This window comes from Manis javanica, chromosome 12 (genome assembly GCF_040802235.1).
Source record: "Manis javanica isolate MJ-LG chromosome 12, MJ_LKY, whole genome shotgun sequence".
In the NCBI taxonomy this organism is placed as follows: domain Eukaryota; kingdom Metazoa; phylum Chordata; class Mammalia; order Pholidota; family Manidae; genus Manis; species Manis javanica.
This window is the reverse complement of record NC_133167.1, coordinates 3,824,154-3,848,089: the sequence shown is the minus strand read 5'-3', so window position 1 is coordinate 3,848,089 and position 23,936 is coordinate 3,824,154. Positions and strand designations below refer to the sequence as shown.

At 40.3% G+C, this 23,936-nt stretch overlaps 1 protein-coding gene across 3 annotated transcripts in view; it reads right to left on the bottom strand.

Moving 5' to 3' along the window:
• The window catches only part of DRC11 (dynein regulatory complex subunit 11), a 157,192-nt gene that overhangs the window by 93,504 nt on the left and 39,752 nt on the right, over positions 1 to 23,936 (bottom strand). For all 3 annotated transcript variants that reach the window (XM_037009733.2, XM_037009732.2, XM_037009735.2), the window contains one exon: positions 21,842 to 22,047. In XM_037009733.2, coding sequence (XP_036865628.2) covers positions 21,842 to 22,047 — 206 coding nt within the window. The remainder of the gene's footprint in view (positions 1 to 21,841; positions 22,048 to 23,936) is intronic.

Here is a 23,936-nt window from a genome sequence, read left to right as displayed (position 1 = left end):
AGATAACATAATAGATGCCATCACCTCCTAGGATTAAAGGCAGTGACATTTTAAGTCTCAGCCAGCCTCACTCTTCAGAAGATGAAGCTCATTCCAAGTCCCAGGGCCTTCCCTCTTGACCATCACTCCTGGTTGACTGTGTGTTGGCTGAAAAATGGAATAACGGGATAATGCTACCTAATTTACAACACTTTCAGATTCCTTAAGGTTGCATGGATTGAAAGGAATCTGCAAAAACCCAGGGAGAAATGCCATTGGGCCAGTCCTAAAGCGATCACCCTATTTGGAGGTATTAGTTCCGCTCTCTGATCCAGGGATGAACTGGGTGTCGGCATAGTTAAGTGACGACACGTATCCGGGCCAGCAGGGATACGGCAGTGATCCTCAGCAGACAATCTGCAAAGACCCGAGGGCTCAGGACCAGCCCTGCTTTCGGAGCCCACGGTGCCCTGGGGGCTCTGATGCCCATGAGGGGATGAGGGACAGACGGCGGTCTTTCAGGGACAAGGGCTCTAGTCCAGTGGGTGGGAGAGTACAGACGACATGACCAACACATCTGGGCAGACAGCCACTGGGTTCCAGGGTTCTCCCTTATCACCCTTAGGGGTGGGATGGGCATTTCCAAGAGCCCTTCATGACACTTTAAAGTGAAGCTTACTGATGGATCTTGAAACTCAGGTGACAGGATATGACAGGTCCCAAGCCAAAAGAAATACAACTGCAGCAATTTTCTGAAGACAAGTGTCCCCAGGACTGCACTGTTCAAATACGGTAGTGACCAGGGACTGACGGCTATCTAAAATCAAATTAATTAAAATAAAGCTAATGGAAAATTCAGGTCCTCAGTCACCTTAACCACCTTTCAAATGCTTGACAGCCATGTGGGACTCGTGGCCAGTACCCTGGACAGCGAGGATCCCGGCTATTCCCACCATTGCAGAAGAGCCCCTTGGACAGCAGTAGTCTAGAGCAACACAAACGTGGTTTTGTCCCTCGTTCTGAATGCTGCCAGGGAATGGAAGGGAGAGGAATGCTTATCTCTGGGCTGTTGAGGTTGTACTAGGCTGAATGGTGGCCCCAAAGATACTGGGTCCTAACCCCAGGTGCCTGTAAATATTATTTTATATGGAAGAAGGGTCTTTGTAGATGTGGAGATTTTGGACTTTGAGATGAGGAGATTATCTTGGATTATCAGGGTGGGCTCTGAATGTCCTCAAGAGAGAGGAGCAGAGGGAGATTAGACTAATATACAGGAGAAGGCAGTGTGAGCACAGGGGCAGAGATTGGGGGGATGTGGGCACAAGCCTGGGGCTGCTGGCGGCCTCCTGAAGGGGGACAGAGGGAAGGGACAGGCTCTCCCCGAGAGCTTCTGGAGGGAGCACAGCCCTGCCAGTACCCTGATTTCGGACTTCTGGCCTCCAGAACTAGGAGAAAACAAATGTCTGATGGTTTGAGCCACCAAGTTCGTGGTTATCTGGCACAGTGGCAATAACAGATGAATACAAAGGTTAAGTCAGCTAATGTATAAAGCACTTAGAATTCTTGGTACAGAATAAGTGCTTAAGAAATGTTGGTCTCTATTATTATCATTATTATTAATACTGAATGCACATCTAATGCATCTGGAAGGCCAGGAGTGAGTTACAGGCCATGCACTTCCACGTTTGTTAGGACCCCAGGGCATGCGGAGGACCAAAGGGTAAGTAGAGGAAGTTGGTGCTTGTCTGATAAACAGCTGAAGTACCCACCAACTGAAGTCCTGCCTTCAAGATCATAACATTCAACAAAAAAGCTATTTACACAATTAACCTTTTTAAAGAGGCATAAACACAATGGCCACACTATCCAGAAGATGCTAGGCCTCGAGAGAGCAAGTGAAAAGCAAAGGGACCCATACCGGAGCTGGGGGCATACAGGTAAAGCTGGTGGAGAGCCTGGGGCTTCCCTTTGCTCCGCTGTGTGGGAAGGAGATGACCACTGGCGTCGGGAGGAAGGATTAGCCATATTTTTACCATGACTATATATCTAAGAAAATCCAAGAGAATCGACTGAAAAACTGTTAGGACTAACTTGAGAATTTGGTTAAGTCATGGTGCAAATTACATAAAAGTATACAACTAACAGTAACAGAAAATAGTTTTGGGAGATAATTTCATTTAAAATAGGATATAAAATCTTACATATTAAAAATACATATAAAATTCAAAACCTCAACAGGAAACATGTGGGACACAGGATCTCCTTTGCACCATCTCTTTGAATTCCCTCAACCGTGAGCAGCAGGTACTGTGTTTGCCTTTACAGATGACAAGAATGACGTTCAGGGATTAAAGATGGTGGCATGAGAGGTGAGACAGAGACCTCCCCCTAAAACCACATATAATACAAAAATATAATTTAATACAACTAATCCTGGGAGAGCAACAGGAAAGAAGGCTGCACCAGACTGTATACACCTGGAGGAAAGGGCAGACCTCACAGAACAGGGTAATGCACTAAAGCTGTGACCCAGCGGGTCCCAAGCCCTTCCCCCACCCCATCACACTGGTGGGAGGAAGAGAAACAGAGCTGGGAGGGAGTGGAGGTCTGGGACTGCTGAAAACCTAGGCCTGGAGGTCTGCTCTGGGAGCATGAACCTACATTACATGGTGCTCTGGTGATTTAGTGTGGTTGGAAAGCTAAGACAGGTGGAATATCTGAGAGATGGAGATTCCAGCTGCTTGTGGAAAACAGGGATTCGTATCTGGCTAATCTGGGTGGGAAGTCTGAGAGATTTCCTAAAAGCGAGAGGGCTGCTAAAAGGGCAAGGACTGCACAGAGCTTACTGCTCAGGAGAAAGGACAGGGAGAGATAATTGGATGGGTGCACTCTGCCCAGCAGGTTGGGAGCTTAAATAATCTCAGGTGCTCCATCCCCCTGGCTGGCTACACAGCTGCAAGTGTCCCCACCATGATAGACAGCCTGCTGTGTCTTCCTCCCGGCTAGCCTATACCTGGCTCAGGCTTGCAAACCGGCAACCCCTGCCATGATGTCAGGCCAGCCAGAGGGAAGCCCCACCTAAGGCAGCTATAAACACAAATCATAGAGGCTTACACCTGTGTGTTTGGTCCACTGGTTCTGGCAGTGGAGACAGGCATAGCAGTCATGAAGCAGGAAACAGTTCTTTCCTTTCCACAAGCACCAACACCGCTCCCCTGTGACCCCCGACTTTGGTGCAGGGGCTGAGCAGCTCCAGAGAGTAGACCTTCTGGGCACTAGAGGGTACCACAGACAAATTATGAAATGTCAAAGGAACCTGGTTCAAAGCAAAATTATGAATACACCAGAGAAAGATTAAAATGAAAATCGACCTCATGAATCTTCCTCAAAGAAATTTCAAAATAAAAATCATTAACATGTTCATGGAGGTACAAAAAAATATTCAAGAACTCAGGAATGAATTTAGGATGGAGTTCCATCATTGAAGAACACAATGGACGATATTAAAAGCAAACTAGATAAGGTGGAGGAGATGATAAATGAAATAGAAATTAGGGAAGAGGAATACAAAGAAGCTGAGGCACAGAGAGAAAAGGATCTCTAAGAATGAAAGAATATTGAGAGAACTGTGTGACCGATCCAAATGGAACAATATTTGTATTATAGGGGTACCAGAAGAAGAAGAAGAAGAGAGAAAAAGGGATAGACAGTCTCTTTGAGGAGCTAATTGCTGAAAACTTCCCCAATCTGGGGAAGGAGATAGTCTCTCAGGCCATGGAGGTGCACAGATCTCCCAAAACAAGGGACCCAAGGAGGACAACACCAAGACATATAATAATTAAAATGGAAAAGATCAAGGATAAGGATAGACTATTAAAAGCAGCCAGAGAGAGAAGTAAGATCACATACAAAGGAAAGCCCATCAGGCTGACATCAGACTTCTCAGCAGAAACCTTACAGGCCAGAAGGGAGTGGCATGATGTATTTAATGCCATGGAGCAGAAGGGCCTGGAACCAAGATTACTTTATCTGGCAAGATTATCATTTAAATTTGAAGGAGGGATGAAACAATTTCCAGATAAGCAAAAGCTGAGAGAATTTACCTCCCAGAAATCATGTCTACAGTGTATTTTGGAGGGATTACTATAGATGGAAGTGTTCCTAAGGTTCAATAGCTGTCTAGAGAGGTAATAAAAAGGGATAGACAAAGAGTACAGAATATGATACCTAACATATAAAGAATGGAGGAGGAAGAAAAGGAGGAAAAACAAAAGAACCTTTACATTGAGTTTGTAATGGCATATTAAGTCAGTTAAGTTAGACTCTTAGATAGTAAGGAAGTTACCCTTGAACCTTTGGTAACCATGAATCTAAAGCCTATAATGGCAATAAGTACATACCTATCGATAGTCACCCTAAATGTAAATGGTCTGAATGCACTAATCAAAAGAGATAGAGTCACTGAATGGATAAAAAAACAAAACCCAACTACATGCTGCCTACCAGAGACTCACTTCAAACCCAAAGACATACACAGACTAATAGTGAAGGGGTGGAAAAAGATACATCATGAAACTAATAGGGAGAAAAAAGCAGGTGTTGCAGTACTTATATCATATACAATAGACTTAAAAACAAAGAAAGTCACAAGAGACAAAGAAGGACATTACATAATGATAAAGAGGTCAATCCAACAAGAGGATATAACCATAAATATCTGTGCACCCAACACAGAAGCACCTACATATGTAAAACAAATACTGGAAGAATTAAAAGGGAAAATAGAATGTAATGCATTCATTCAAGGAGACTTCAACACTCCACTCACTCCAAAGGACAGATCCAACAGACAGAAAATAAGTAAGAAGACAGAGGCACTGAACAACACATTAGAACAGATGGACTAAAAGACATTACAGAACTCTCCACCCAAAAGCAGGAGACACATTATCTACAAGTGCACACGGAACATTTTCCAGAATAGACCACATACTAGGCCACAAAAAGAGCCTTGGTAAATTCAAAAAGATTGAAATTCTACCAACCAACTTCTCAGATCTCAAGAGTATAAAACTAGAAATAAATTGTACAAAGAAACAAAAAGGCTCACAAACACATGGAGGCTTAGCAACATGCTCCTAAATAGCCCATGGATCAATGACCAAATTAAAATAGAGATCAAGCAATACATGGAGACAAATGAAAACAACAGCACAAAGCCCCAACTTCTGTGGGATGCAGCGAAGGCAGTTCTAAGAGGGAAGTATATAACAATCCAGGCCTATTTAAAGAAGGAAGAAGAATACCAAATGAATAGTCTAAATTCACAACTATTGAAACTGGAAAAAGAAAAAGAAATGAAGCCCAAAGTCAGCAGAAGGAGGGACATAATAACGATCAGAGAAGAAATAAATAAAATTGAGAAGAATAAAACAATAGAAAAAAATCAATGAAACCAAGAGCTGGTTCTTTGAGAAAATAAACAAAATCGATAGACCCCCTAGCCAGACTTATTAAGAAAAAAATAGAATCTACACACATAAACAGAATCAGAAATGAGAAAGGAAATATCATGACGCACACTACAGAAATACAAAGAATTATTAGAGAATACTATGAAAATCTATACGCTAACAAGCTGGATAACCTAGAAGAAATGGAGAACTTTCTAGAAAAATACAACCTTCCAAGACTGACCAAGGAAGAAACAGAAAATCAGAACAGACCAATTACCACAATGAAATTGAATTGGTAATCAAGAAACTACCCCAGAACAAAACTACCGGACCAGATGGAGTCACTGCTGAATTTTATCAGACGTTTAGAGAAGACATAATACCCATTCTCCTTAAAGTTTTCCAAAAAACAGAAGAGGAGGGAATACTTTCAAACTCATTCTATGAAGTCAGCATCACTCTAATACCAAAACCAGGCAAAGACACCACAAAAAAGAAACTACAGATCAATATCCCTGATGAACATAGATGCAAAAATACACAACAAAATATTAGTAAACCTAATTAAAAAATACACCAAAAAGATCATCCCTCATGATCAAGTGGGATTCATCTCAGGGATGCAAGGATGCATTCGAAAATCCATCAACATCATCTACCACATCAACAAAAAGTACAAAAACCATGTAATCATTTCCATAGATGCTGAAAAAGCACTCAACAAAATTCAACATCCATTCATGATAAAAACTCTCAACAAAATGGGCACAGTGGGCAAGTACCTCAACATAATAAAGGCCATATATGATAAACCCACAGCTAACATCATACTGAACAGAGAGAAGCAGAAAGCCTTTCCTATAAGATCAGGAACAAGACAAGGATGCCCCCTCTCCTTGCTTTTACTCAACATAGTACTGGAGGGCCTGGCCATGGCAATCAGAAAACACTAAGAATCAAAAGGCATCCAGATTGGTAAGGAAGAAGTCAAACTGTCCCTGTTTGCAGATGACATGATATTGTACATAAAAAACCCTGAAGAATCCATTCCAAAACTACTAGATCTAACATCTGAATTCAGCAAAGCTGCAGGATACAAAATGAATACACAGAAATCTATTACATTCCTACACACTAATGATGAACTAGCAGAAAGAGAATCAGGAAAACAATCCATTCACAATTGTATCAAAAAGAATAAAATACCTAGGAGTAAACCTAACCAAGGAAGTGAAAGACCTACACCCTGAAAACTACAAGACACTCTTAAGAGACATTAAAGAGGACACTAACAAATGGAAACTCATCCCATGCTCTTGACTAGGAAGAATTAATATTGTCAAAATGGCCAACCTGCCTAAAGCAATCTACAGATTCAATGCAATGCCTATCAAAACACCAACAGCATTCTTCAACGAACTGGAACAAATAGTTCTAAAATTCATATGGAACCACAAAAGACCCTGAATAGCCAAAGCAATCCTGAAAAGGAAGAATAAAGCAGGGGGCCTCTCGCTTTCCAACTTCAAGCTCTACTACAAAGTCACAGTAATCAAGACAATTTGGTACTGGCACAAGAACAGACCCACAGACCAGTGGAACAGAATAGAGACTCCAGACATTAACCCAAGCATATATGGTCAATTAATATTCAATAAAGGAGCCATGGACATACAACGGGGAAATGACAGCCTCTTCAACAGCTGGTGTTGGCAAAACTGGACAGCTACATGCAAGAGAATGAAACTGAATCACTGTCTAACCCCACACACAAAAGTAAACTCGAAATGGTTCAAAGACCTGAATGTAAGTCATGAAACCATAAAACTCTTAGAAAAAAACATAGGCAAAAATCTCTTGGACATAAACATGAGTGATTCTTCATGAACATATCTTCCCAGGCAAGAGAAACAAAAGCAAAAATGAACAACTGGGACTACATCAAACTGAAAAGCTTCTGTATAGCAAAGGACACCACCAATAGAACAAAAAGGCATCCTACAGTATGGGAGAATATATTCATAAATGACAGATCCGATAAAGGGTTGACATCCAAAATATATAAAGAGCTCATGCACCTTAACAAAAAAAAGCAAATAATCCAATAAAAAAATGGGCAGAGGAACTGAACAGACAGTTCTCCAAAGAAGAAACTCAGATGGCCAACAGACACATGAAAAGATGCTCCACATCACTAGTCATCACAGAAATGCAAATTAAAACCACAATGAGATATCACCTCACACCAGTAAGGATGGCCACCATCCAAAAGACGAACAACAACAAATGTTGGCGAGGTTGTGGAGAAAGGGGAACCCTCCTACACTGCTGGTGGGAGTGTAAATTAGTTCAACCATTGTGGAAAGCAGTATGGAGATTCCTCAAAAAAGTCAAAACAGAAATACCATTTGACCTAGGAATTCCATGTCTAGGAATTTACCCTAAGAATGCAGCAGCCCAGTTTGAAAAAGACAGATGCACCCCTATGTTTATTGCTGCACTATTTACAATAGCCAAGAAATGGAAGCAACCTAAGTGTCCATCAGTGGTGAATGGGTAAAGAAGCTGTGGTACATATATACAATGGAATATTATTCAGCCATAAACAGAAAACAAATCCTACCATTTGCAACAACATGGATGGAAATAGAGGGTATTATGTTCAGGGAAATAAGCCAGGCAGAGAAAGATAAGTATCAAATGATTTCACTCATCTGTGGAGTATAAGAACGAAGAAAAAACTGAAGGAGCAAAACAGCAGCAGAATCACAGAACCCAAGAATGGACTAACAGTTACCAAAGGGAAAGGGACTGGGGAGGATGGGTGGGAAGGGAGGAATAAGGGTGGGGGGGAGGAAGGGGCATTATGATTAGCATGCATAATGTGGGGGGTTGGCAGGGGGAAGGCTGTACAGCATGGAGAAGACAGGTAGTGATTCTACAGCATCTTACTATGCTGATGTACAGTGACTGAAATGGGGTATGTGGGGAGAACTTGGTGATGGGGGGAGTCTAGTAAACATAATGTTCTTCATGTAATTGTAGATTAATGAAACAAAAAAAAAGCACAGCGATAAAAGCTGAGCCTATTTTCAGACATGCCAAAAAAAAAAAAAAGAGAAATTAAAGAGGATATTAAGAAATGAAAATTCATCCCATGTTCTTGGGTAGGAAAAATTAATATTGTTAAAATGGCCATCCTGACTAAAGCAATCTACAGATTTAATGCAATCCCAATCAAAATACTGGCAGCATTCTTCAATGAACTGGAACAAATAGTTCTAAAATTCATAGGAACCATAAAAGACTCAGAATAGCCAAAGCAATCCTGAGAAGGAAGAATAAAACAGGGGGGCTCTTGCTTCCCAACTTCAAGCTCTACTACAAAACCACAGTAATCAAGACAATTTGGTGCTGGCAGAAGAACAGATCCACAGACCCGTGGAACAGAACAGAGAGTCCAGATGCTAAACCATATGGTCAATTAATATATGATAAAGGAGCCATGGATATACAATGGGGAAATGATAGCTTCTTCAACAGCTGGTGTTGGCCAAACTGGACAGCTACATGTAAGAGAATGAAACTGGATACTGTCTAACTCCATACACAAAAGTAAACTCAAAATGGATCAGACCTGAATGTGAGTCATGAAACCATAAAACTCTTAGAAGAAAATACAGGCAAAACTCTCTTGAATATAAACATGAGCAACTTCTTCATGAACATATCTCCATGCACAAAGGAAACAAAAGCAAAAATGAACATATGGGACTATATCAAACTAAAAAGCTTCTGTATAGCAAAGGACACCATCAGTAGAACAAAAAGGCATCCTACAGTATGGGAGAATATATTCATAAATGACATACCCAATAAGGGATTGACCTCCAAAATATATAAGGAGCTCATGTACCTCAACAAACAAAAAATACATAATCCCATTAAAAAATGGGCAGAGGATCTGAACAGACAGTTCTCCAAAGAAGAAATTCAGATGGCCAACAGACACATGAAAAGATGCTCCACATCACTAATCATCAGAGAAATGCAAATTAAAACCACAGTGAGATATCACCTCACACCAGTTAGGATGGCCACCATCCAAAAGACAAACACCAACAAATGTTGGCAAGGATGTGGAGAAAGGGGAACCCTCCTACACTGCTGGTGGGAATGTGCAACCTTTGTGGAAAGCAGTATGGAGGCTCCCCAAAAAACTCAAAATAGAAATACCATTTAACCCAGGAATTCCACTCCTAGGAATTTACTCTAAGAATGAAGGAGCCCGGTTTGAAAAAGACAAATGCATCCCTATGTTTATCACAGCACTATTTACAATAGCCAAGAAATGGAAGCAACCTAAGTGTCCATCAGTAGGTGAATGGGTAAAGAAGCTGTGGTACATATACACAATGAAATATTATTCAGCTATAAGCAGAAAACAAATCCTACCATTTGCAACAATATGGATGGAGCTAGAGGATATTATGCTCAGTGAAATAAGCCAGGTGGAGAAAGACAAGTGCCAAATGATTTCACCCATCTGTGGAGCATAAGAACAAAGGAAAAACTGAAGGAGCAAAACAGCAGCAGACTCACAGAACCCAGGAATGGACTAACAGTTACCAAAGGGAAAGAGACTGGGAAGGATGGGTGGAAAGGGAGGGATAAGGGGAAAAAGGGACATTATGATTAGCAGACGTAAGGTAGGGTGGGGCACGGGGAAAGCAGTATAGCACAGAGAAGACAAGTAGTGACTCTATAGCATCTTACTATGATGCGGTATGTGGTGGGGACCTGATAATGGGGGGAATGTAGTAACCATAATGTTGTTCATATATGTGTATATTAATGATACCAAAAAAATAAAGATAATAATAAAAAAAAGAAAACATTAAGCTGAGCAAAAGGAAAAAAAGAAAAAAAGAATGAGGTTCAGAGATGCCCACGGGCACAGGGCCAGCATGAAGTTAGCAGTAGCAACTGGCTGGTGGGTTCTTCATGCCTGTATTGTTTCTCTCCTGTTTCTCATTCTAGCATTTTCATATGCCACTTAAAAAAATAAAAGGCAAATGACAACTGGGGAGTCATTATTGCAATAATATGTCAACAGCGTTAGAAGCAGTAATACACACTTTAGGACTCGTGCTTTTTAGGAGTCACTTAAAAATATGACATCACAAAAAGAAGCAGATAAATGACAGGGCGGTTCACAGAAGAAATACTATTGACAAAAAAGCAAGAGCTTCAACTCCTGCCCCATTAATAAAATAAATGCAAATTAAAAGATTACTAAGAACAGTTTTCTTTAGCAATTTAACAAAAGATTAAAAAGTTAATAATCAATTCATTAACTAGTGTATCAATGCAATAGAACATTAGGTGATCATTAAAAACACCTTTTGGAAAATATTTTCAGGACATGGGAAAATCCAATGTCAAAATTTTTTAAATGAAAAAAGAACCCATGAAACTGTAACTGGGTATATATGTGCGAGAAAAGGCTGGAAGGAAATTCATCACAGTTTTTTTCAGTAATCTCTGCTGAAATTACAGTTGATTTTAATTGTTTCAAAATTTTTACAAATGAACATGTTTTAACATTAGAAAAAAAGACTGCCTTCAAAATTCCTTTAAAACATTTAAATATCCTTTAAAATAATTTAAAAACTGAGTTAAAAGACAAAAATTAGTGACCCCTTTTGGCATCTGTAACTACTGATTAAATAAGCAGAAGATAAATATTCTAAATTGTGGTAGTATGTATACATTGTAAGTTCTTGTCATTTTTTTAAAGCTGTCATTGTGTGTGATATTGGAATTTAGCTTGAGGACTGATCATGTTTCATTTTTCAAAAGACAATATTTGCTTTTTGTTTGTCTTTGATTTAACAAAACAAGGAAAGGGATTTTATCAAAGTCAATTAGATAAATGTAATCCAATTATGAAAATAAATTCGCCCTTGACCTAACATTACTTCAAAGAGAGGAATCTTTATGTCTTTGTGAATTATATACACCCCGCCCAGAGGAGCTGCCCTAACTTGGCCTCCACACTGACAGGTCAGCAGCACCAGGACGAAGTGCTCTTGTGGGACTTGCCAGCGAGGGCTGGGTCTTCACAGGAAGCCCATCACCCATGAAGCTAAGGAAAGGGCCCCTCCGGATGACATCAGGGCCTGCGCAGTCTCCTATGACTCCCGAGCCTCAGGTTGGGGGTGTGGGGATAACAACCCACATTTACTGTCAGCCTCATATCTCCCTGTTCTCTTATCTAAGATGATTTTCAAGGGTGCTATGTAGGTATTGCATGAATCTACTTTTTAAAAATTAGGGTGTTTTAAAATTTAAGATATTTATTTCGGATTATCCAAAACTGATTGCTTGTCTTTCTCTCCTAATATATTTCTAACCCAGCTTTTATTATAAAAATAATACTTTTTGGAAAAAAATCTTCTCATAGTACAGAATATAAAATAAAAAATGGCTCTAAGTCCCTAGAGATAGCCATCTAACAGTTTCTAGTGTGTCCTGCAGAAATTTACCTTAGTAAGTTAAATATGTACATGAATATATATGTATATTTTAATCATTTCACTTCTTTGGGGTTTTAATTGTACATAGTGGTTTCAACTTGGGATTTTGTCATCTAACACTAAATTGGATTTTAAAACATCTATGTAAAAGCAAAGAATAATTTCATTTACAGAAAATGTATTTGTAGACACCTATTTGCTGAAATCAGGAAAGTTCCTGATAACAGAGGTTCACCAACACAGGCCATATCATTCTCATTAACTATGAAAATGAAGGTTTTAATTATAAACCGACATGATTTAATCAGAAGATTCAATTCTTTTGAAACAATAACTTTCTACCTAAATTTCCATGATTGCACAAAATCATCAGAAGTAGATTTCCTCCAGACACAGTTATGTAATCAGATAAGATGGCAAATCGGCAACACCGTGAGCTTGCATGGTTCACTGCTGTACAGGGACTCATGCACACCCCTGTCAGCACAGGCCTGGTTAACCAGCCAGCATTTATTTGGGAGAGGGGCACATGGATGAACAGCTGTTTGCAATACAGCAGAAATACTAAAGGCCGACACTAAAGGTCTAAGTGGTTTGCATTTCCATGACTCCATGAAGTAGGTATGGGTCTCGTCCCATATCCCAGATGAGGAAACTGATCCACAGGGAAGCTACATGACTTGCCCAAGGCTACACAGCTATTTCCCAGGATGCTGGGCTCCAGCCTGTGCTCTTAGTTACGATGCCAACTGTCAGGAGGAGGAACAGGGCTAGTCAGAGCTCAAGGAGGAAACAGGGAAGAACTGGGGCAGGGGGTGCCCAAGAGTCTCGACTTGAACCAGAAGTTAGTGAGGCTGAGCAGTGGGGGCAGGGAAGAAAAGGTGGATGACAGGAGACACCTCCCTGAGTCCCACCCCTTAAGGGTCCCTGCCAAGGAGGCAGGTAAATGTTGAGACCCCAGATTTCCAGACTTGGAGCCAGTGGAGGAACATCTGGGTGGGGCTTGTGTTCCTGCCAGATGCAGTGCAGTGAGGGGCTTGGATGGCAGTGCGGAGGAGAGACCTGGTGGATGAGGGTCTGAGAGAGCCTGCTTGTCCCCTGAGACCTGGGAGAGTGGTACCACCTGTGCTCCTGGGGGACGTGGACTTCCCAAGAGAACCAGCTCACCAGAGGGGTTTAGCTCAGAAATGAGAGGCCTGGACTGCAGGTGTCCAGTGACTGGGGGTACATGGAAGAAACCACAGGCTGCTGCAAAAAGCCCCCAATGGCTAGGCTGGAACAGAGAGCTGCAGTACACACCTGCAGGGGCCAGCCAGGTACTGACACTAGCACATGCCCAGAAGCTGTCCTGCCCAGCCCGCAGCCAGGGCTCTGCGGTTTGTGACTTCCCTGTCATCAGATGCCATAAGGGGAAGAAAGATGGGGCAACATTCTTGGTAGGCATTTGAATTGACCCCAGATTTACTCAGAATGGACAGTTAGCCTGAAAGACACTATTTAACACCAGAAAGACAGTTCCCTGTAATTGGCAAATTCAAGTTTCTCTTATACTGTGAATGGAGTTCAGGAGGGCAGTCTGAGAACAAGGTTAGCGATTGAAATACTGGGTTTTGGTATTTGGATAACAGAAAAGCATGCTATTTTTAAGAACTAAAACATTGACATCTTTGCTGATATGTGTGTATGTGTATATATACATATATATATACACACACATATACTCATGAAACCATCATGATCATAAAAAGCAAGGAGGAAAGCTGAATAAAGAAAAGAAAGAGCTACATGTGTATATATAACCCACTCTGTGTTAAAAGCTTTTCTTTATCTCATTATCATTATCAGTATAGAATGAACATAATCTCAAACTTCTCACTTTAAACTCCCTTTCATTTAAAACACCCATTTTGGAACCCTATTTCGACCCAGGATTGGATTAAAGATGGCGGTATGAGAGGTGAGACAGAGACCTCCTCCTAAAACCGCATATAATATGAAAATATAATTAATACAACTAATCCTGAAAGAGCAACAGGAAAGAGGGATGCACCAGACTGCATTCACCTACAGAAAAGAATAAACCTCACAGTACAGGGTTATGTACAAAAGCTGTGGCCTGGTGAGACCCAAGCCCTTCCCCCACCCCAGTTCACAGGTGGAAGGAAGAGAAACGGAGCAGGGAGGGAGTGGAGGCCTGAGACTGCTGAACGCCTAGTTTGGGAGATCTGCTCTGGAAGCACAAACCTACATTTCATGGTGCTCTTGTGATTAAAGGGGTTGGAAAGCTAAGACAGGCAGAATACCTGGAGAGACTGAGATTCCAGGAATCCGTATCCGGCTACAGAAGAAAGGCAGGCAGTCTGACAGACTTCCCAACAGTGAGAGAGCTGCTGAAGGGCCAAGGATTACACAGAGCTCAATGCTCAGGAGAAAGGACAGGAAGATAAAATTGTCTGGGTGCACTCAGCCCAGCAGGTTGGGAACTTTCATGATCTTCAGGTGCTCCAGCCCTTGGCTGGCTACACAGCTCCAAGGCTCCCTCTGTGATATGCAGCCTGCTGTGCCTTCCTCCTGGGCAGCCCCACCTGGCTCGCAAACTGGCAAACCCAACCCTGGCATAGGCCAGCCAGAGGGAAGCCTGACCTATAGCAGCTACAAACACAAAGCATAGAGGCTTATACCTGTGTGCTCGGCCCTCTGATTCTAGCAGTTGAGACATGAATAGCAACTGGGTAGCAGGGAACAGCTCTTTCCTCCCCTCAGGCACCAACACCACTCCCCTGAGAATCCTGTCATTGGTGCAGAGGCTGAGCAGCTCCAGAGAGTGGAGCTTCTGGGTACTAGAGGGCACCACATACAAATATGAAATGTCAAAGGAACCTTGTTTAAAGCAAACTTATGAATACGCCACAGAAAGATTCAAATGAAAATTGACCTCATAAATCTTCCTCAAAGAGATTTCAAAATAAAAATCATTAACGTGCTCATGGAGATACAGAAAAATGTTCAAGAACTCAGGAATGAATTCCGGTCAGAGATCTAATCATTACGGAACACAGTATCAGAAATGAAACATACACTGGAAGGTTTTAAAAGCAGATTAGATATGGTAAAGGAGATGATAAATGAAATAGAAATTATAGAAGAGGAATACAAAGAAGCTGAGGCACAGAGAGTAAAAAGGATCTCTAAGAATGAAAGAATACTGACCAATCCAAATGGAACAATATTCGTATTATAGGGGTACCAGAAGAAGAAAAGAGAGAAAAAGGGATAGAAAGTGTCTTTGAGGAGGTAATTGCTGAAAACTTCCCCAATCTGGGGAAGGAGATAGTCTCTCAGGCTATGGAGGTGCACAGGTCTCCCAACACAAGGGAACCAAGGAGGACAACAACAAGACATATAATTATTAAAATGGCAAAGATCAAGGATAATGACAGAGTGTTAAAAGCAGCCAGAGAGAGAAATAAGATAACATACAAAGGAAAACCCATCAGGCTATCATCAGACTTCTCAGCAGAAACCTTACAGGCTAGAAGAGAGTGGCATGATGTGTTTAATGCAATGAAGCAGAAGGGCCTCCAAACAAGATTATGTTATCTGGCAAGATTATCATTTAAAATTGAAGGAGGGTTTAAACAATTTCCAGGTAAGCAAAAGCTGAGAGAGTTTACCTCCCACAAACCATGTCTACAGTGTATTTTGGAGGGATTACTATAGATGGAAGTGTTCCTAAGGTTCAATAGCTGTCACATGAGGTAATAAAACCACAGTAAAGAAAGTAGAACAGCTAATTATTAAGCAAATGCAAAATTAAATTAACTATCCCCAAAGTCAATCAAGGGATAGACAAAGAGTACAGAATATGATACCTAATATATAAAGAATGGAGGAGGAAGAAAAAGGAGGAGAAAAAAAGAACCTTTAGATTGTGTTTGTAGCAGCATACTAAGTGAGCTAAGTTAGACTCTTAGACAGTAAGAAAGTTACCCTTGAACCTTTGGTAACCACAAATCTAAAGCCTGTAATGGCAATAAGTACATACCTATTGATAATCACTCTAAATGTAAATGGACTGAATGCACCAATCAAAATAGATAGAGTCACTGAATGGATAAAAAACAAGACCCATCTATATGCTGCCTACAAGAGACTCACTTAAAACCCAAAGACATACACAGACTAAAAGTGAAGGGATGAAAAAAGATATTTCATACAATATATAGGAAGAAAAAAGCAGGAGTTGCAGTACTTGTATCAGACAAAACAGACTTCAAAACAAAGAAAGTCACAGAAGACAAAGAAGGACATTACATAATGATAAAGGGGTCAATCCAACAAGAAGATATAACCATTATAAATATCTGTGCACACAACACAGGAGCACCTACATATGTGAAACAAATACTAATAGAATTAAAAGGTGAAATAGAATGCAGTGCTTTCATTCTAGGAGACTTCAACATTCCAGTCACTCCAAAGGGCAGATCAACCAGACAGAAAATAAGCAGGGAGACAGAGTCATTGAAGAACACATTAGAACAGACAGAGCACAGACATCTACAGAACTCTACACCCAAAAGCAGCAGAATACACATTCTTCTCAAGTGCACATGGAACATTTTTAAGAATACATCATATTCTAGGCCACAAAAAGAGCCTTGGTAAATTCAAAAAGATTGAAATTGTACCAATCAGTTTCTCAGACCACAAAGGTATGAAACTAGAAGTAAATTATGCAAAGAAAATGAAAAATCCCACAAACACATGGAGGCTTTACAACATGCTCCTAAATAACCAATGGATCAATGACCAAACATAAACAGAGATCAAGCAATATATGGAGATGAATGACTACAGTAATTCAACAGTGCAAAATCTGTGGGACGCAGCAAAGGTCATGCTAAGAGGAGAGTATATTGTAATACAGGCCTACCTCAGGAAAGAAGAACAATCCCATATGAACAGTGTAAACTCACAATTAATGAAACTAGAAAAAGAACAAATGAGGCCCAAAGTCAGTAGAAGGAGGGACATAATAAAAATTAGAGGAGAAATAAATAAAAATGAGAAGAATAAAACAATAGAAAGAATCAATGAAAGCAAGAGCTGGTTTTTCGAGAAAATAAACAAAATAGATAAATCCCTAGCCAGACTTATAAAGAAAAAAAGAGTCTACACACATAAACAGAATCAGAAATGAGAAAGGAGAAATCACTACAGATACCATGGAAATACAAAGAATTATTAGAGAATACTATGAAAAATTATATGCTAACAAACTGGATAACCTAGAAGAAATGGACAACTTTCTAGAGAAATACAACCTTCCAAGGCTGACCCAGAAAGAAACAGAAATTCTGAACAGACCAATTACCAGCAGTGAAATTGAATTGGTAATGAAAAAACTACCTAAGAACAAAATACCATGACCAGATGGCTTCACCACTGAATTTTATCAAACATTTACTGAAGACCTAATACCCATCCTCCTTAAAGTTTTCCAAAAAGTAGAAAAAGAGGGAATATTCCCAAACTCATTTTATGAGGCCAGCATCACTCTAATACCAAAACAAGGCAAACACATCACAAAAAAAGAGAATTACAGACTAATATACCTGATGAACATAGAAGCAAAAATACTCTACAAAATATTAGCAAACCGAATTAAAAAATACACCAAAAAGATCATCCATCATGACCAAGTGGGATTCATCCCAGGGATGCAAGGATGGTACAACATTCGACAATCCATCAACATCACCCACCACATCAACCAAAAGAAGGACAAAAACCACATGATCATCTCCATAGATGCTGAAAAAACATTCAATAGAATTCAACATCCATTCTTGATAAAAACTCTCAACAAATGGGTATACAGGGCAAGCACCTCAACATAATAAAGGCCATATTTGATAAACCCACAGCCAACATCATAGTTAACAGAGAGAAGCTGAAAGCCTTTCCTTTAAGATCGACAACAAGACTAGAATGCCCAATCTCCCACTTATATTCAACATAGTACTGGAGGTCCTCGCCACAGCAATCAGACAACACAAAGAAATAAAAGGCATCCAGATTGGCAAGGAAGAAGTTAAACTGTCCCTGTTTGCAGATGACATGATATTGTACATAAAAAACCCTAAAGAATCCACTCCAAAACTACTAGATCTAATATCTGAATTCAGCAAAGTTGCAGGATACAAAATTAATACACAGAAATCTGTTGCATTCCTATACACTAACAAAGAACTAGCAGAAAGATAAATCAGGAAAACAATTCCATTCACAATTGCATCAAAAAAAGTACCTAGGAATAAACATAACCATGGAAGTGAGAGACCTATACTCTCAAAACTACAAGACACTCATGAAAGAAATTAAATAAGATACCAATAAATGGAAACACATCCCATGCTCATGGATAGAAGAATTAATATTGTCAAAATGGCCATCCTGACTAAAGCAATCTACAGTTTCAACACAATTCCTATCAAAAACCTAAAGCATTCTTCAATGAACTAGAGCAAATCATTCTAAAATTCATATGGAACCACAAAAGACCCCAAATAGCCAAAGAAATCCTGAGAAGGAAGTATAAAGCAGGGGGGATTATGCTCCCCAACTTCAAGCTCTACTACAAAGCCACAGTAATCAAGACAATTTGGTACTGGCACAGAACAGAACCATAGACCAATGGAACAGACTTGAGAGCCCTGATATAAACCCATGCATTTATGGTCAATTAATACAAGGTAAAGGAGCTGGGGACATACAGTGGGGAAATGTCAGCCTCTTCAACAACTGGTGTTGGCAAAACTGGACAGCTACATGCAAGAGAATGAAACTGGATTATTGTTTAACCCCATACACAAAAGTAAACTCGAAATGGATCAAAGACCTGAATGTAAGTCATGAAACCATAAAACTCTTAGAAGACAACAGTCAAAAATAGCCTGAATATAAATATGGGCAACTTTTTCCTGAACGTATCTCCTCAAGCAAGGGAAACAAAAGCAAATATGAGCACATGGGACTACATCGAACTAAAAAGTTTCTGTACAGCAAAGGACACCATCAACAGAACAAAAAGGCATCCTACAGTGTGGGAGAATATATGTGTAAATGACATATCCAACAAGGTTTTAACATCCAAAATATATAAAGAACTCCTATGCCTCAACACCCAAAAAGCAAATAATCCAATTAAAATACAGGCAGAGAATATGAATAGACACTTCTCCAAAGAAGAATTTCAGATTGTCAACAGACACATGAAAAGATGCTCCATATCACTAATCAGGGAAATGCAAATTAAAACCACAAGGAGATATCACCTCACACCAGTAAGGATGGCCAGCATTGAAAAGCCTAAGAAAAACAAATGCTGGCCAGGATGCAGAGAAAGGGGAACCCTCCTGCCCTGCTGGTGGGAATGTAAGCTAGTTCAACCATTGTGGAAAGCAGCATGAAGGTTCCTCAAAAAACTAAAAATAGAAATACCTGGGAATCCTACCCTTTGGAATTGACCCAAAGAATACATGTTCTCAGATTCAAAAAGACAAATGCACCCCTGTTTATCTCAGCACTATTTACAATAGTCAAGAATTGGAAGCAACCTAAATGTCCATCTGTAGATGAATGGATAAAGAAGATGTGGTACATATACACAATGGAATATTATTCAGCCGTAAGACAGAAACAAATCCTACCATTTGTAACATCCTGGATGGAGCTGGAGGGTATTATGCTCAGTGAAATAAGCCAGGCGGACAAAGACAAGTGCCAAATGATTTCCCTCATTTGTGGAGTATAACAATGAACCAAAACGGAAGGAACAAAACAGCAGCAGACTCACAGACTCCAAGGGACTAGGGGTTACCAAAGGGGAGGGGTGTGGGAGGGCGGGTCAGGAGGGAGGGACATGGGGATTGAGGGGTATTATGTTTAGTACACATTGTGTGGGGGTCACAGGGAAAACAGTGTAGCACAGAGAAGGGAAACAGTGAATCTGTGGCATCTTATTACACTGACGGACAGTGACTGCAATGGGCTGTGGGTGGGGACTTGATAATATGGGTACATGTAGTAACCACATTAGTTTTTCATGTGAAACCTTCATAAGAGTGTATATCAATAATACCTTAATTAAAAAATTAATTTAAAAAATAAAAAAATAAAATGCCCGTTTTGTTTAAAATATTCCTGATAAATAAGATACAAAAAGGAAACCTCACAAATTTAATCAGTTTTGAATTTTTAAAAACCATCCATATTTTAAAATTGTATTTACATAAAAAAGGACAGAATTCCCTAATTAAAAAATGTATTTGTTATAGCGCACATTTATAGAGCAACTTTGTTATAAAATGTAAGTATTACTGAGGAAATACTGTGTTAGGTTTATCCAAAGTTAACACAGGAGAAGTTTATGATAGTGGAGATGCTTCTAAATCATTGTAAAAAGAAATTGATACATATTAGAAATCTATTGCCACATAACAAGTTATTTCAGAGTTTAGTGACTGAAACATTCATTATGCTGCCATTTCTGTGAGTAAAGAACCAGATGTGGTTCAGCAAGGTGCCTTGGCCTCCCTCAAGGCTGCATGTGTCGCCGGGGCTGTAGTCTATTCTGAAGGCTAACCGGGGGCAGACTCCACCCTCAAGCCCATGCACATGGCTGTGAGAAGGATTTAGTTCTTGTCAGGCTGTTGGAGGGAGGCTCTCTGTCCCCTGCCACTTGGGCCTCTCCTTTGGGCAGTTTTGAACATGGCAGCTGATATTTCTCAGAAACAGTGAGGGAGAAGCCAGTGAAAGGGCAAGAGGGTGGAGCCAGATGGTGGCGGCATCCCATCATTTCTGCCTTTTCTGTCTTCAGAAGTGAACTTTAAGGTCTAGGGCACACTCACGGGAGGGCCTTAGGAGGAGCAGAAGGTGAGGTCACTGGAAGTCATCCTAGAGGCTGCATCTTTTCATGTACTTTTCTACTGCAAATCCGTCACGTCCTCTGGTCCTGGTGAGCTAACCAACGATGGGGCCTGAGAATCTCTGAGCCTAATGTGAGATGGCTAATGCCCATTGAGAAGCGCTGATGGCCACGTCTGGCCTGCTTAGCTCCTTGGATGGACTGGTCACAACAATCTGCCCTCTTTGCTTCCCCTCGTGAAATAAAATAGATTTTAAAACTGCTCTAATTAGGTTATCTACAAAGTGTTCTACTATATGGAAACTTCTCCAGTGTTCTACAAATGTTTGTTCTACTGTGTGTGCCTGTCTAAAAAAGGAATACCATTCAAAAACCATCTTTTGTAAATAAGCTTTAAGTCATTTCACTTCAGAGCATTAAAGGAGATAGTTAATGTAGGAAGGCCTGTGGCTTTGTCCGCAGGACTGCCACCCACCCATTATTTCATGGAGGTTTGAGGGGTAGGTGTCAGGTCCTGGATTCAGCAGCTGTCTGGAGGAATCATTATGAATCTCAGGCCTCTGGCAAATAGAGACGCCAGCCAAACCCCAGAAGGAGGGCACCCTGGTCTGCTTGTGGCTGGGTCCCTTGGCCTTCAGATACTTGGCTTGTGAAATCCCCCAATTGTAGGGCTGGGTCATTCACCCATGGGTTCAACTCCATTTGGCCATAGAAGAATTATATGGATCTTATTTTTTTAAAAATCCACCCGGTCAAAAAGCAATTTGATTAAAAAAATCAGTTCCTAAATTCTCAGCCTAGACAATCACTTTTTTAAAACGAAATTAAAAAAACCTTCATGAATCTGTATGAATATGCTTCTGTGCTTAAAACATGCAGGAACCTCAACTGTGACAGGAGAGGCTGAGGACATACGGCTGAGCTCTCACGTTCACCTGCACTCGATGAACCAACGCCGGATCTGGTCCTGGAGGTTCTCTTGGATGTCTGGACCTTCTATTAACTTCAGGTTGTCCTTGACTGTAACCAAGGCTTCTCTGTAGTCCTCTTCATGCCTCATCTGCACCTCATCCCTCATGTTGGCTACCTTTTGGGCCTGGATTATTGTAGCACTGACTTCATTAAACAGAGGTGATGGATTCTGAAAACACAAGCAAAAAAAAAGTTCGAGATCATAAAGGTTATAGAGCTGGTGAAAAATATTAGATGCTAATGAAATATGTCAATATCTTTGATGGTGTTTACCAAAGGCCTATAGGAAATACGTGCAAAAGAAAAGATTCAGACGTGGCTGGACAAATCTGAAGAAGTGATTCCCCACCATGAGGAGGATGGACGGGGATCACTCCACACCATTTCCCAGAGTCTGGGTAGGGACGTGGTCAGCTTGAAAAATGCAATATTCAATGAACATTTTAAAAATGTTTTCAAACTACAGAAAGTAGAGCTTTCCCAAATCCTCTTGGTTAGTGAGAGAGCAAAACAGATTGATAAGAAAATATTTGAAGCAAGACTGGGGAGAAGAGCTTGAGTGCTCTGATTTCAAAAAAGACTTCATCAGAATCCACTCTGAAAACATCCGTCCTATCGTGACAGACGTCCCAGGAAGGAGATGCTCAGCTGACGCTAGATATTCACTCTGATATTACGCCTTGTTTTTGTGATGTTCTACCTTAAAATCTGCTGGTTAGCAAGTCATCAAAAGTCTGGCTATTGAACACCAACCAAATGCTCAGCACTGGTCCAACATCTATGGAAGGTTGTTGTAAGAAAAAATATAAAAATCACTTTGAGACGTCATTTCTGTTCTCTAGAATCTCTAAAGAAATGAAGCTGGCAAAGTAAAAGTAATATATGATAGTGGGGAACAGGGTCAGATAATCTACAAAGGTGCCATGCTGTAGGTTTGAATGGAAAGGAACTTGGGAAAGGAGAACACGTATGGGGCTTGTGGTGCCTTGTGGAATCACAGCCATGAGTTGAGAGTTTTTCTTTACAGGTAAAGACCCTGAGCTCTAAGGTGCTCAGAGATTCAGCCCAGTTCCTTTGGCAAATAAAGGGCAAATTCGGTGGTGTGCTGGAGCCAGCCAAAGGCCTATCTCATAATGGCTCCTGAGATCTGATTGATATAGTTTTGCAAGTTTGTTGTTAAATACAGTCATTTAAAAATGCTAAATTTTATGTACTTTGTATAATTAAATAAATTATATTAAAAACAAGATTATTAATACTCAAAACTCATCACTTCTGAATTACTTCACTGCATTTTACTATTACCTATGCTCTTGAAATTATTTATGTCTATTGTATCTGTATGGGTGACAATATTGTGTAGTGGTGGCCACAGTGCACATCTTCCCACTTGTGTTCATTCAGGTTAGAGCGTGAAGCAGGCTATGATAGGACTATTTACATCGTGGGAATTAGCAAATGCTATAAATTATGCAGATAAACGTAAAAGTGTGTCATGTCCATATCAGCTGCATTGTAAATAGCACAAAAAGTTGAGGAAATACCTTCCAGTATTCGAAATCTATAATCTGACTCAAAAAGGAGTGTGCAACTTGAGAAAATGATGAATGAGTTTCTGACATACATTTTGTTGTTTCACATTCATCTTACTTATTAATGCAAATTAAAATATTAGTCAACATTTTTATCAGAACTACATTCATTGATTAGTTGCAACCAAAGGCTGACAACAGATATAAGCATTCAATAAAATCAAGGAAAGTATTCTGTAGTAATTGATGGCTATATGGAATTTGTAATAAAGAACAGTGTATATTTTATTATTTGTAATAACACAACCTCATATCAATGAAACCATAATAAATGTGGGTATGAGTATCTATGCACACATTTTTTCCAGAGAACCATGGTTAAGCCCTACCAGCATGCCATTGGTACATTCAAAACTAGAACCCAGTTGGCCTGAAGGTCCTTCCATCACTCACTGGTCATCTGCATTCCACCCATTGCCCACTTTCTGTGAGCCTTCCTTCCCGACAAGGTACATGGTACAGAATG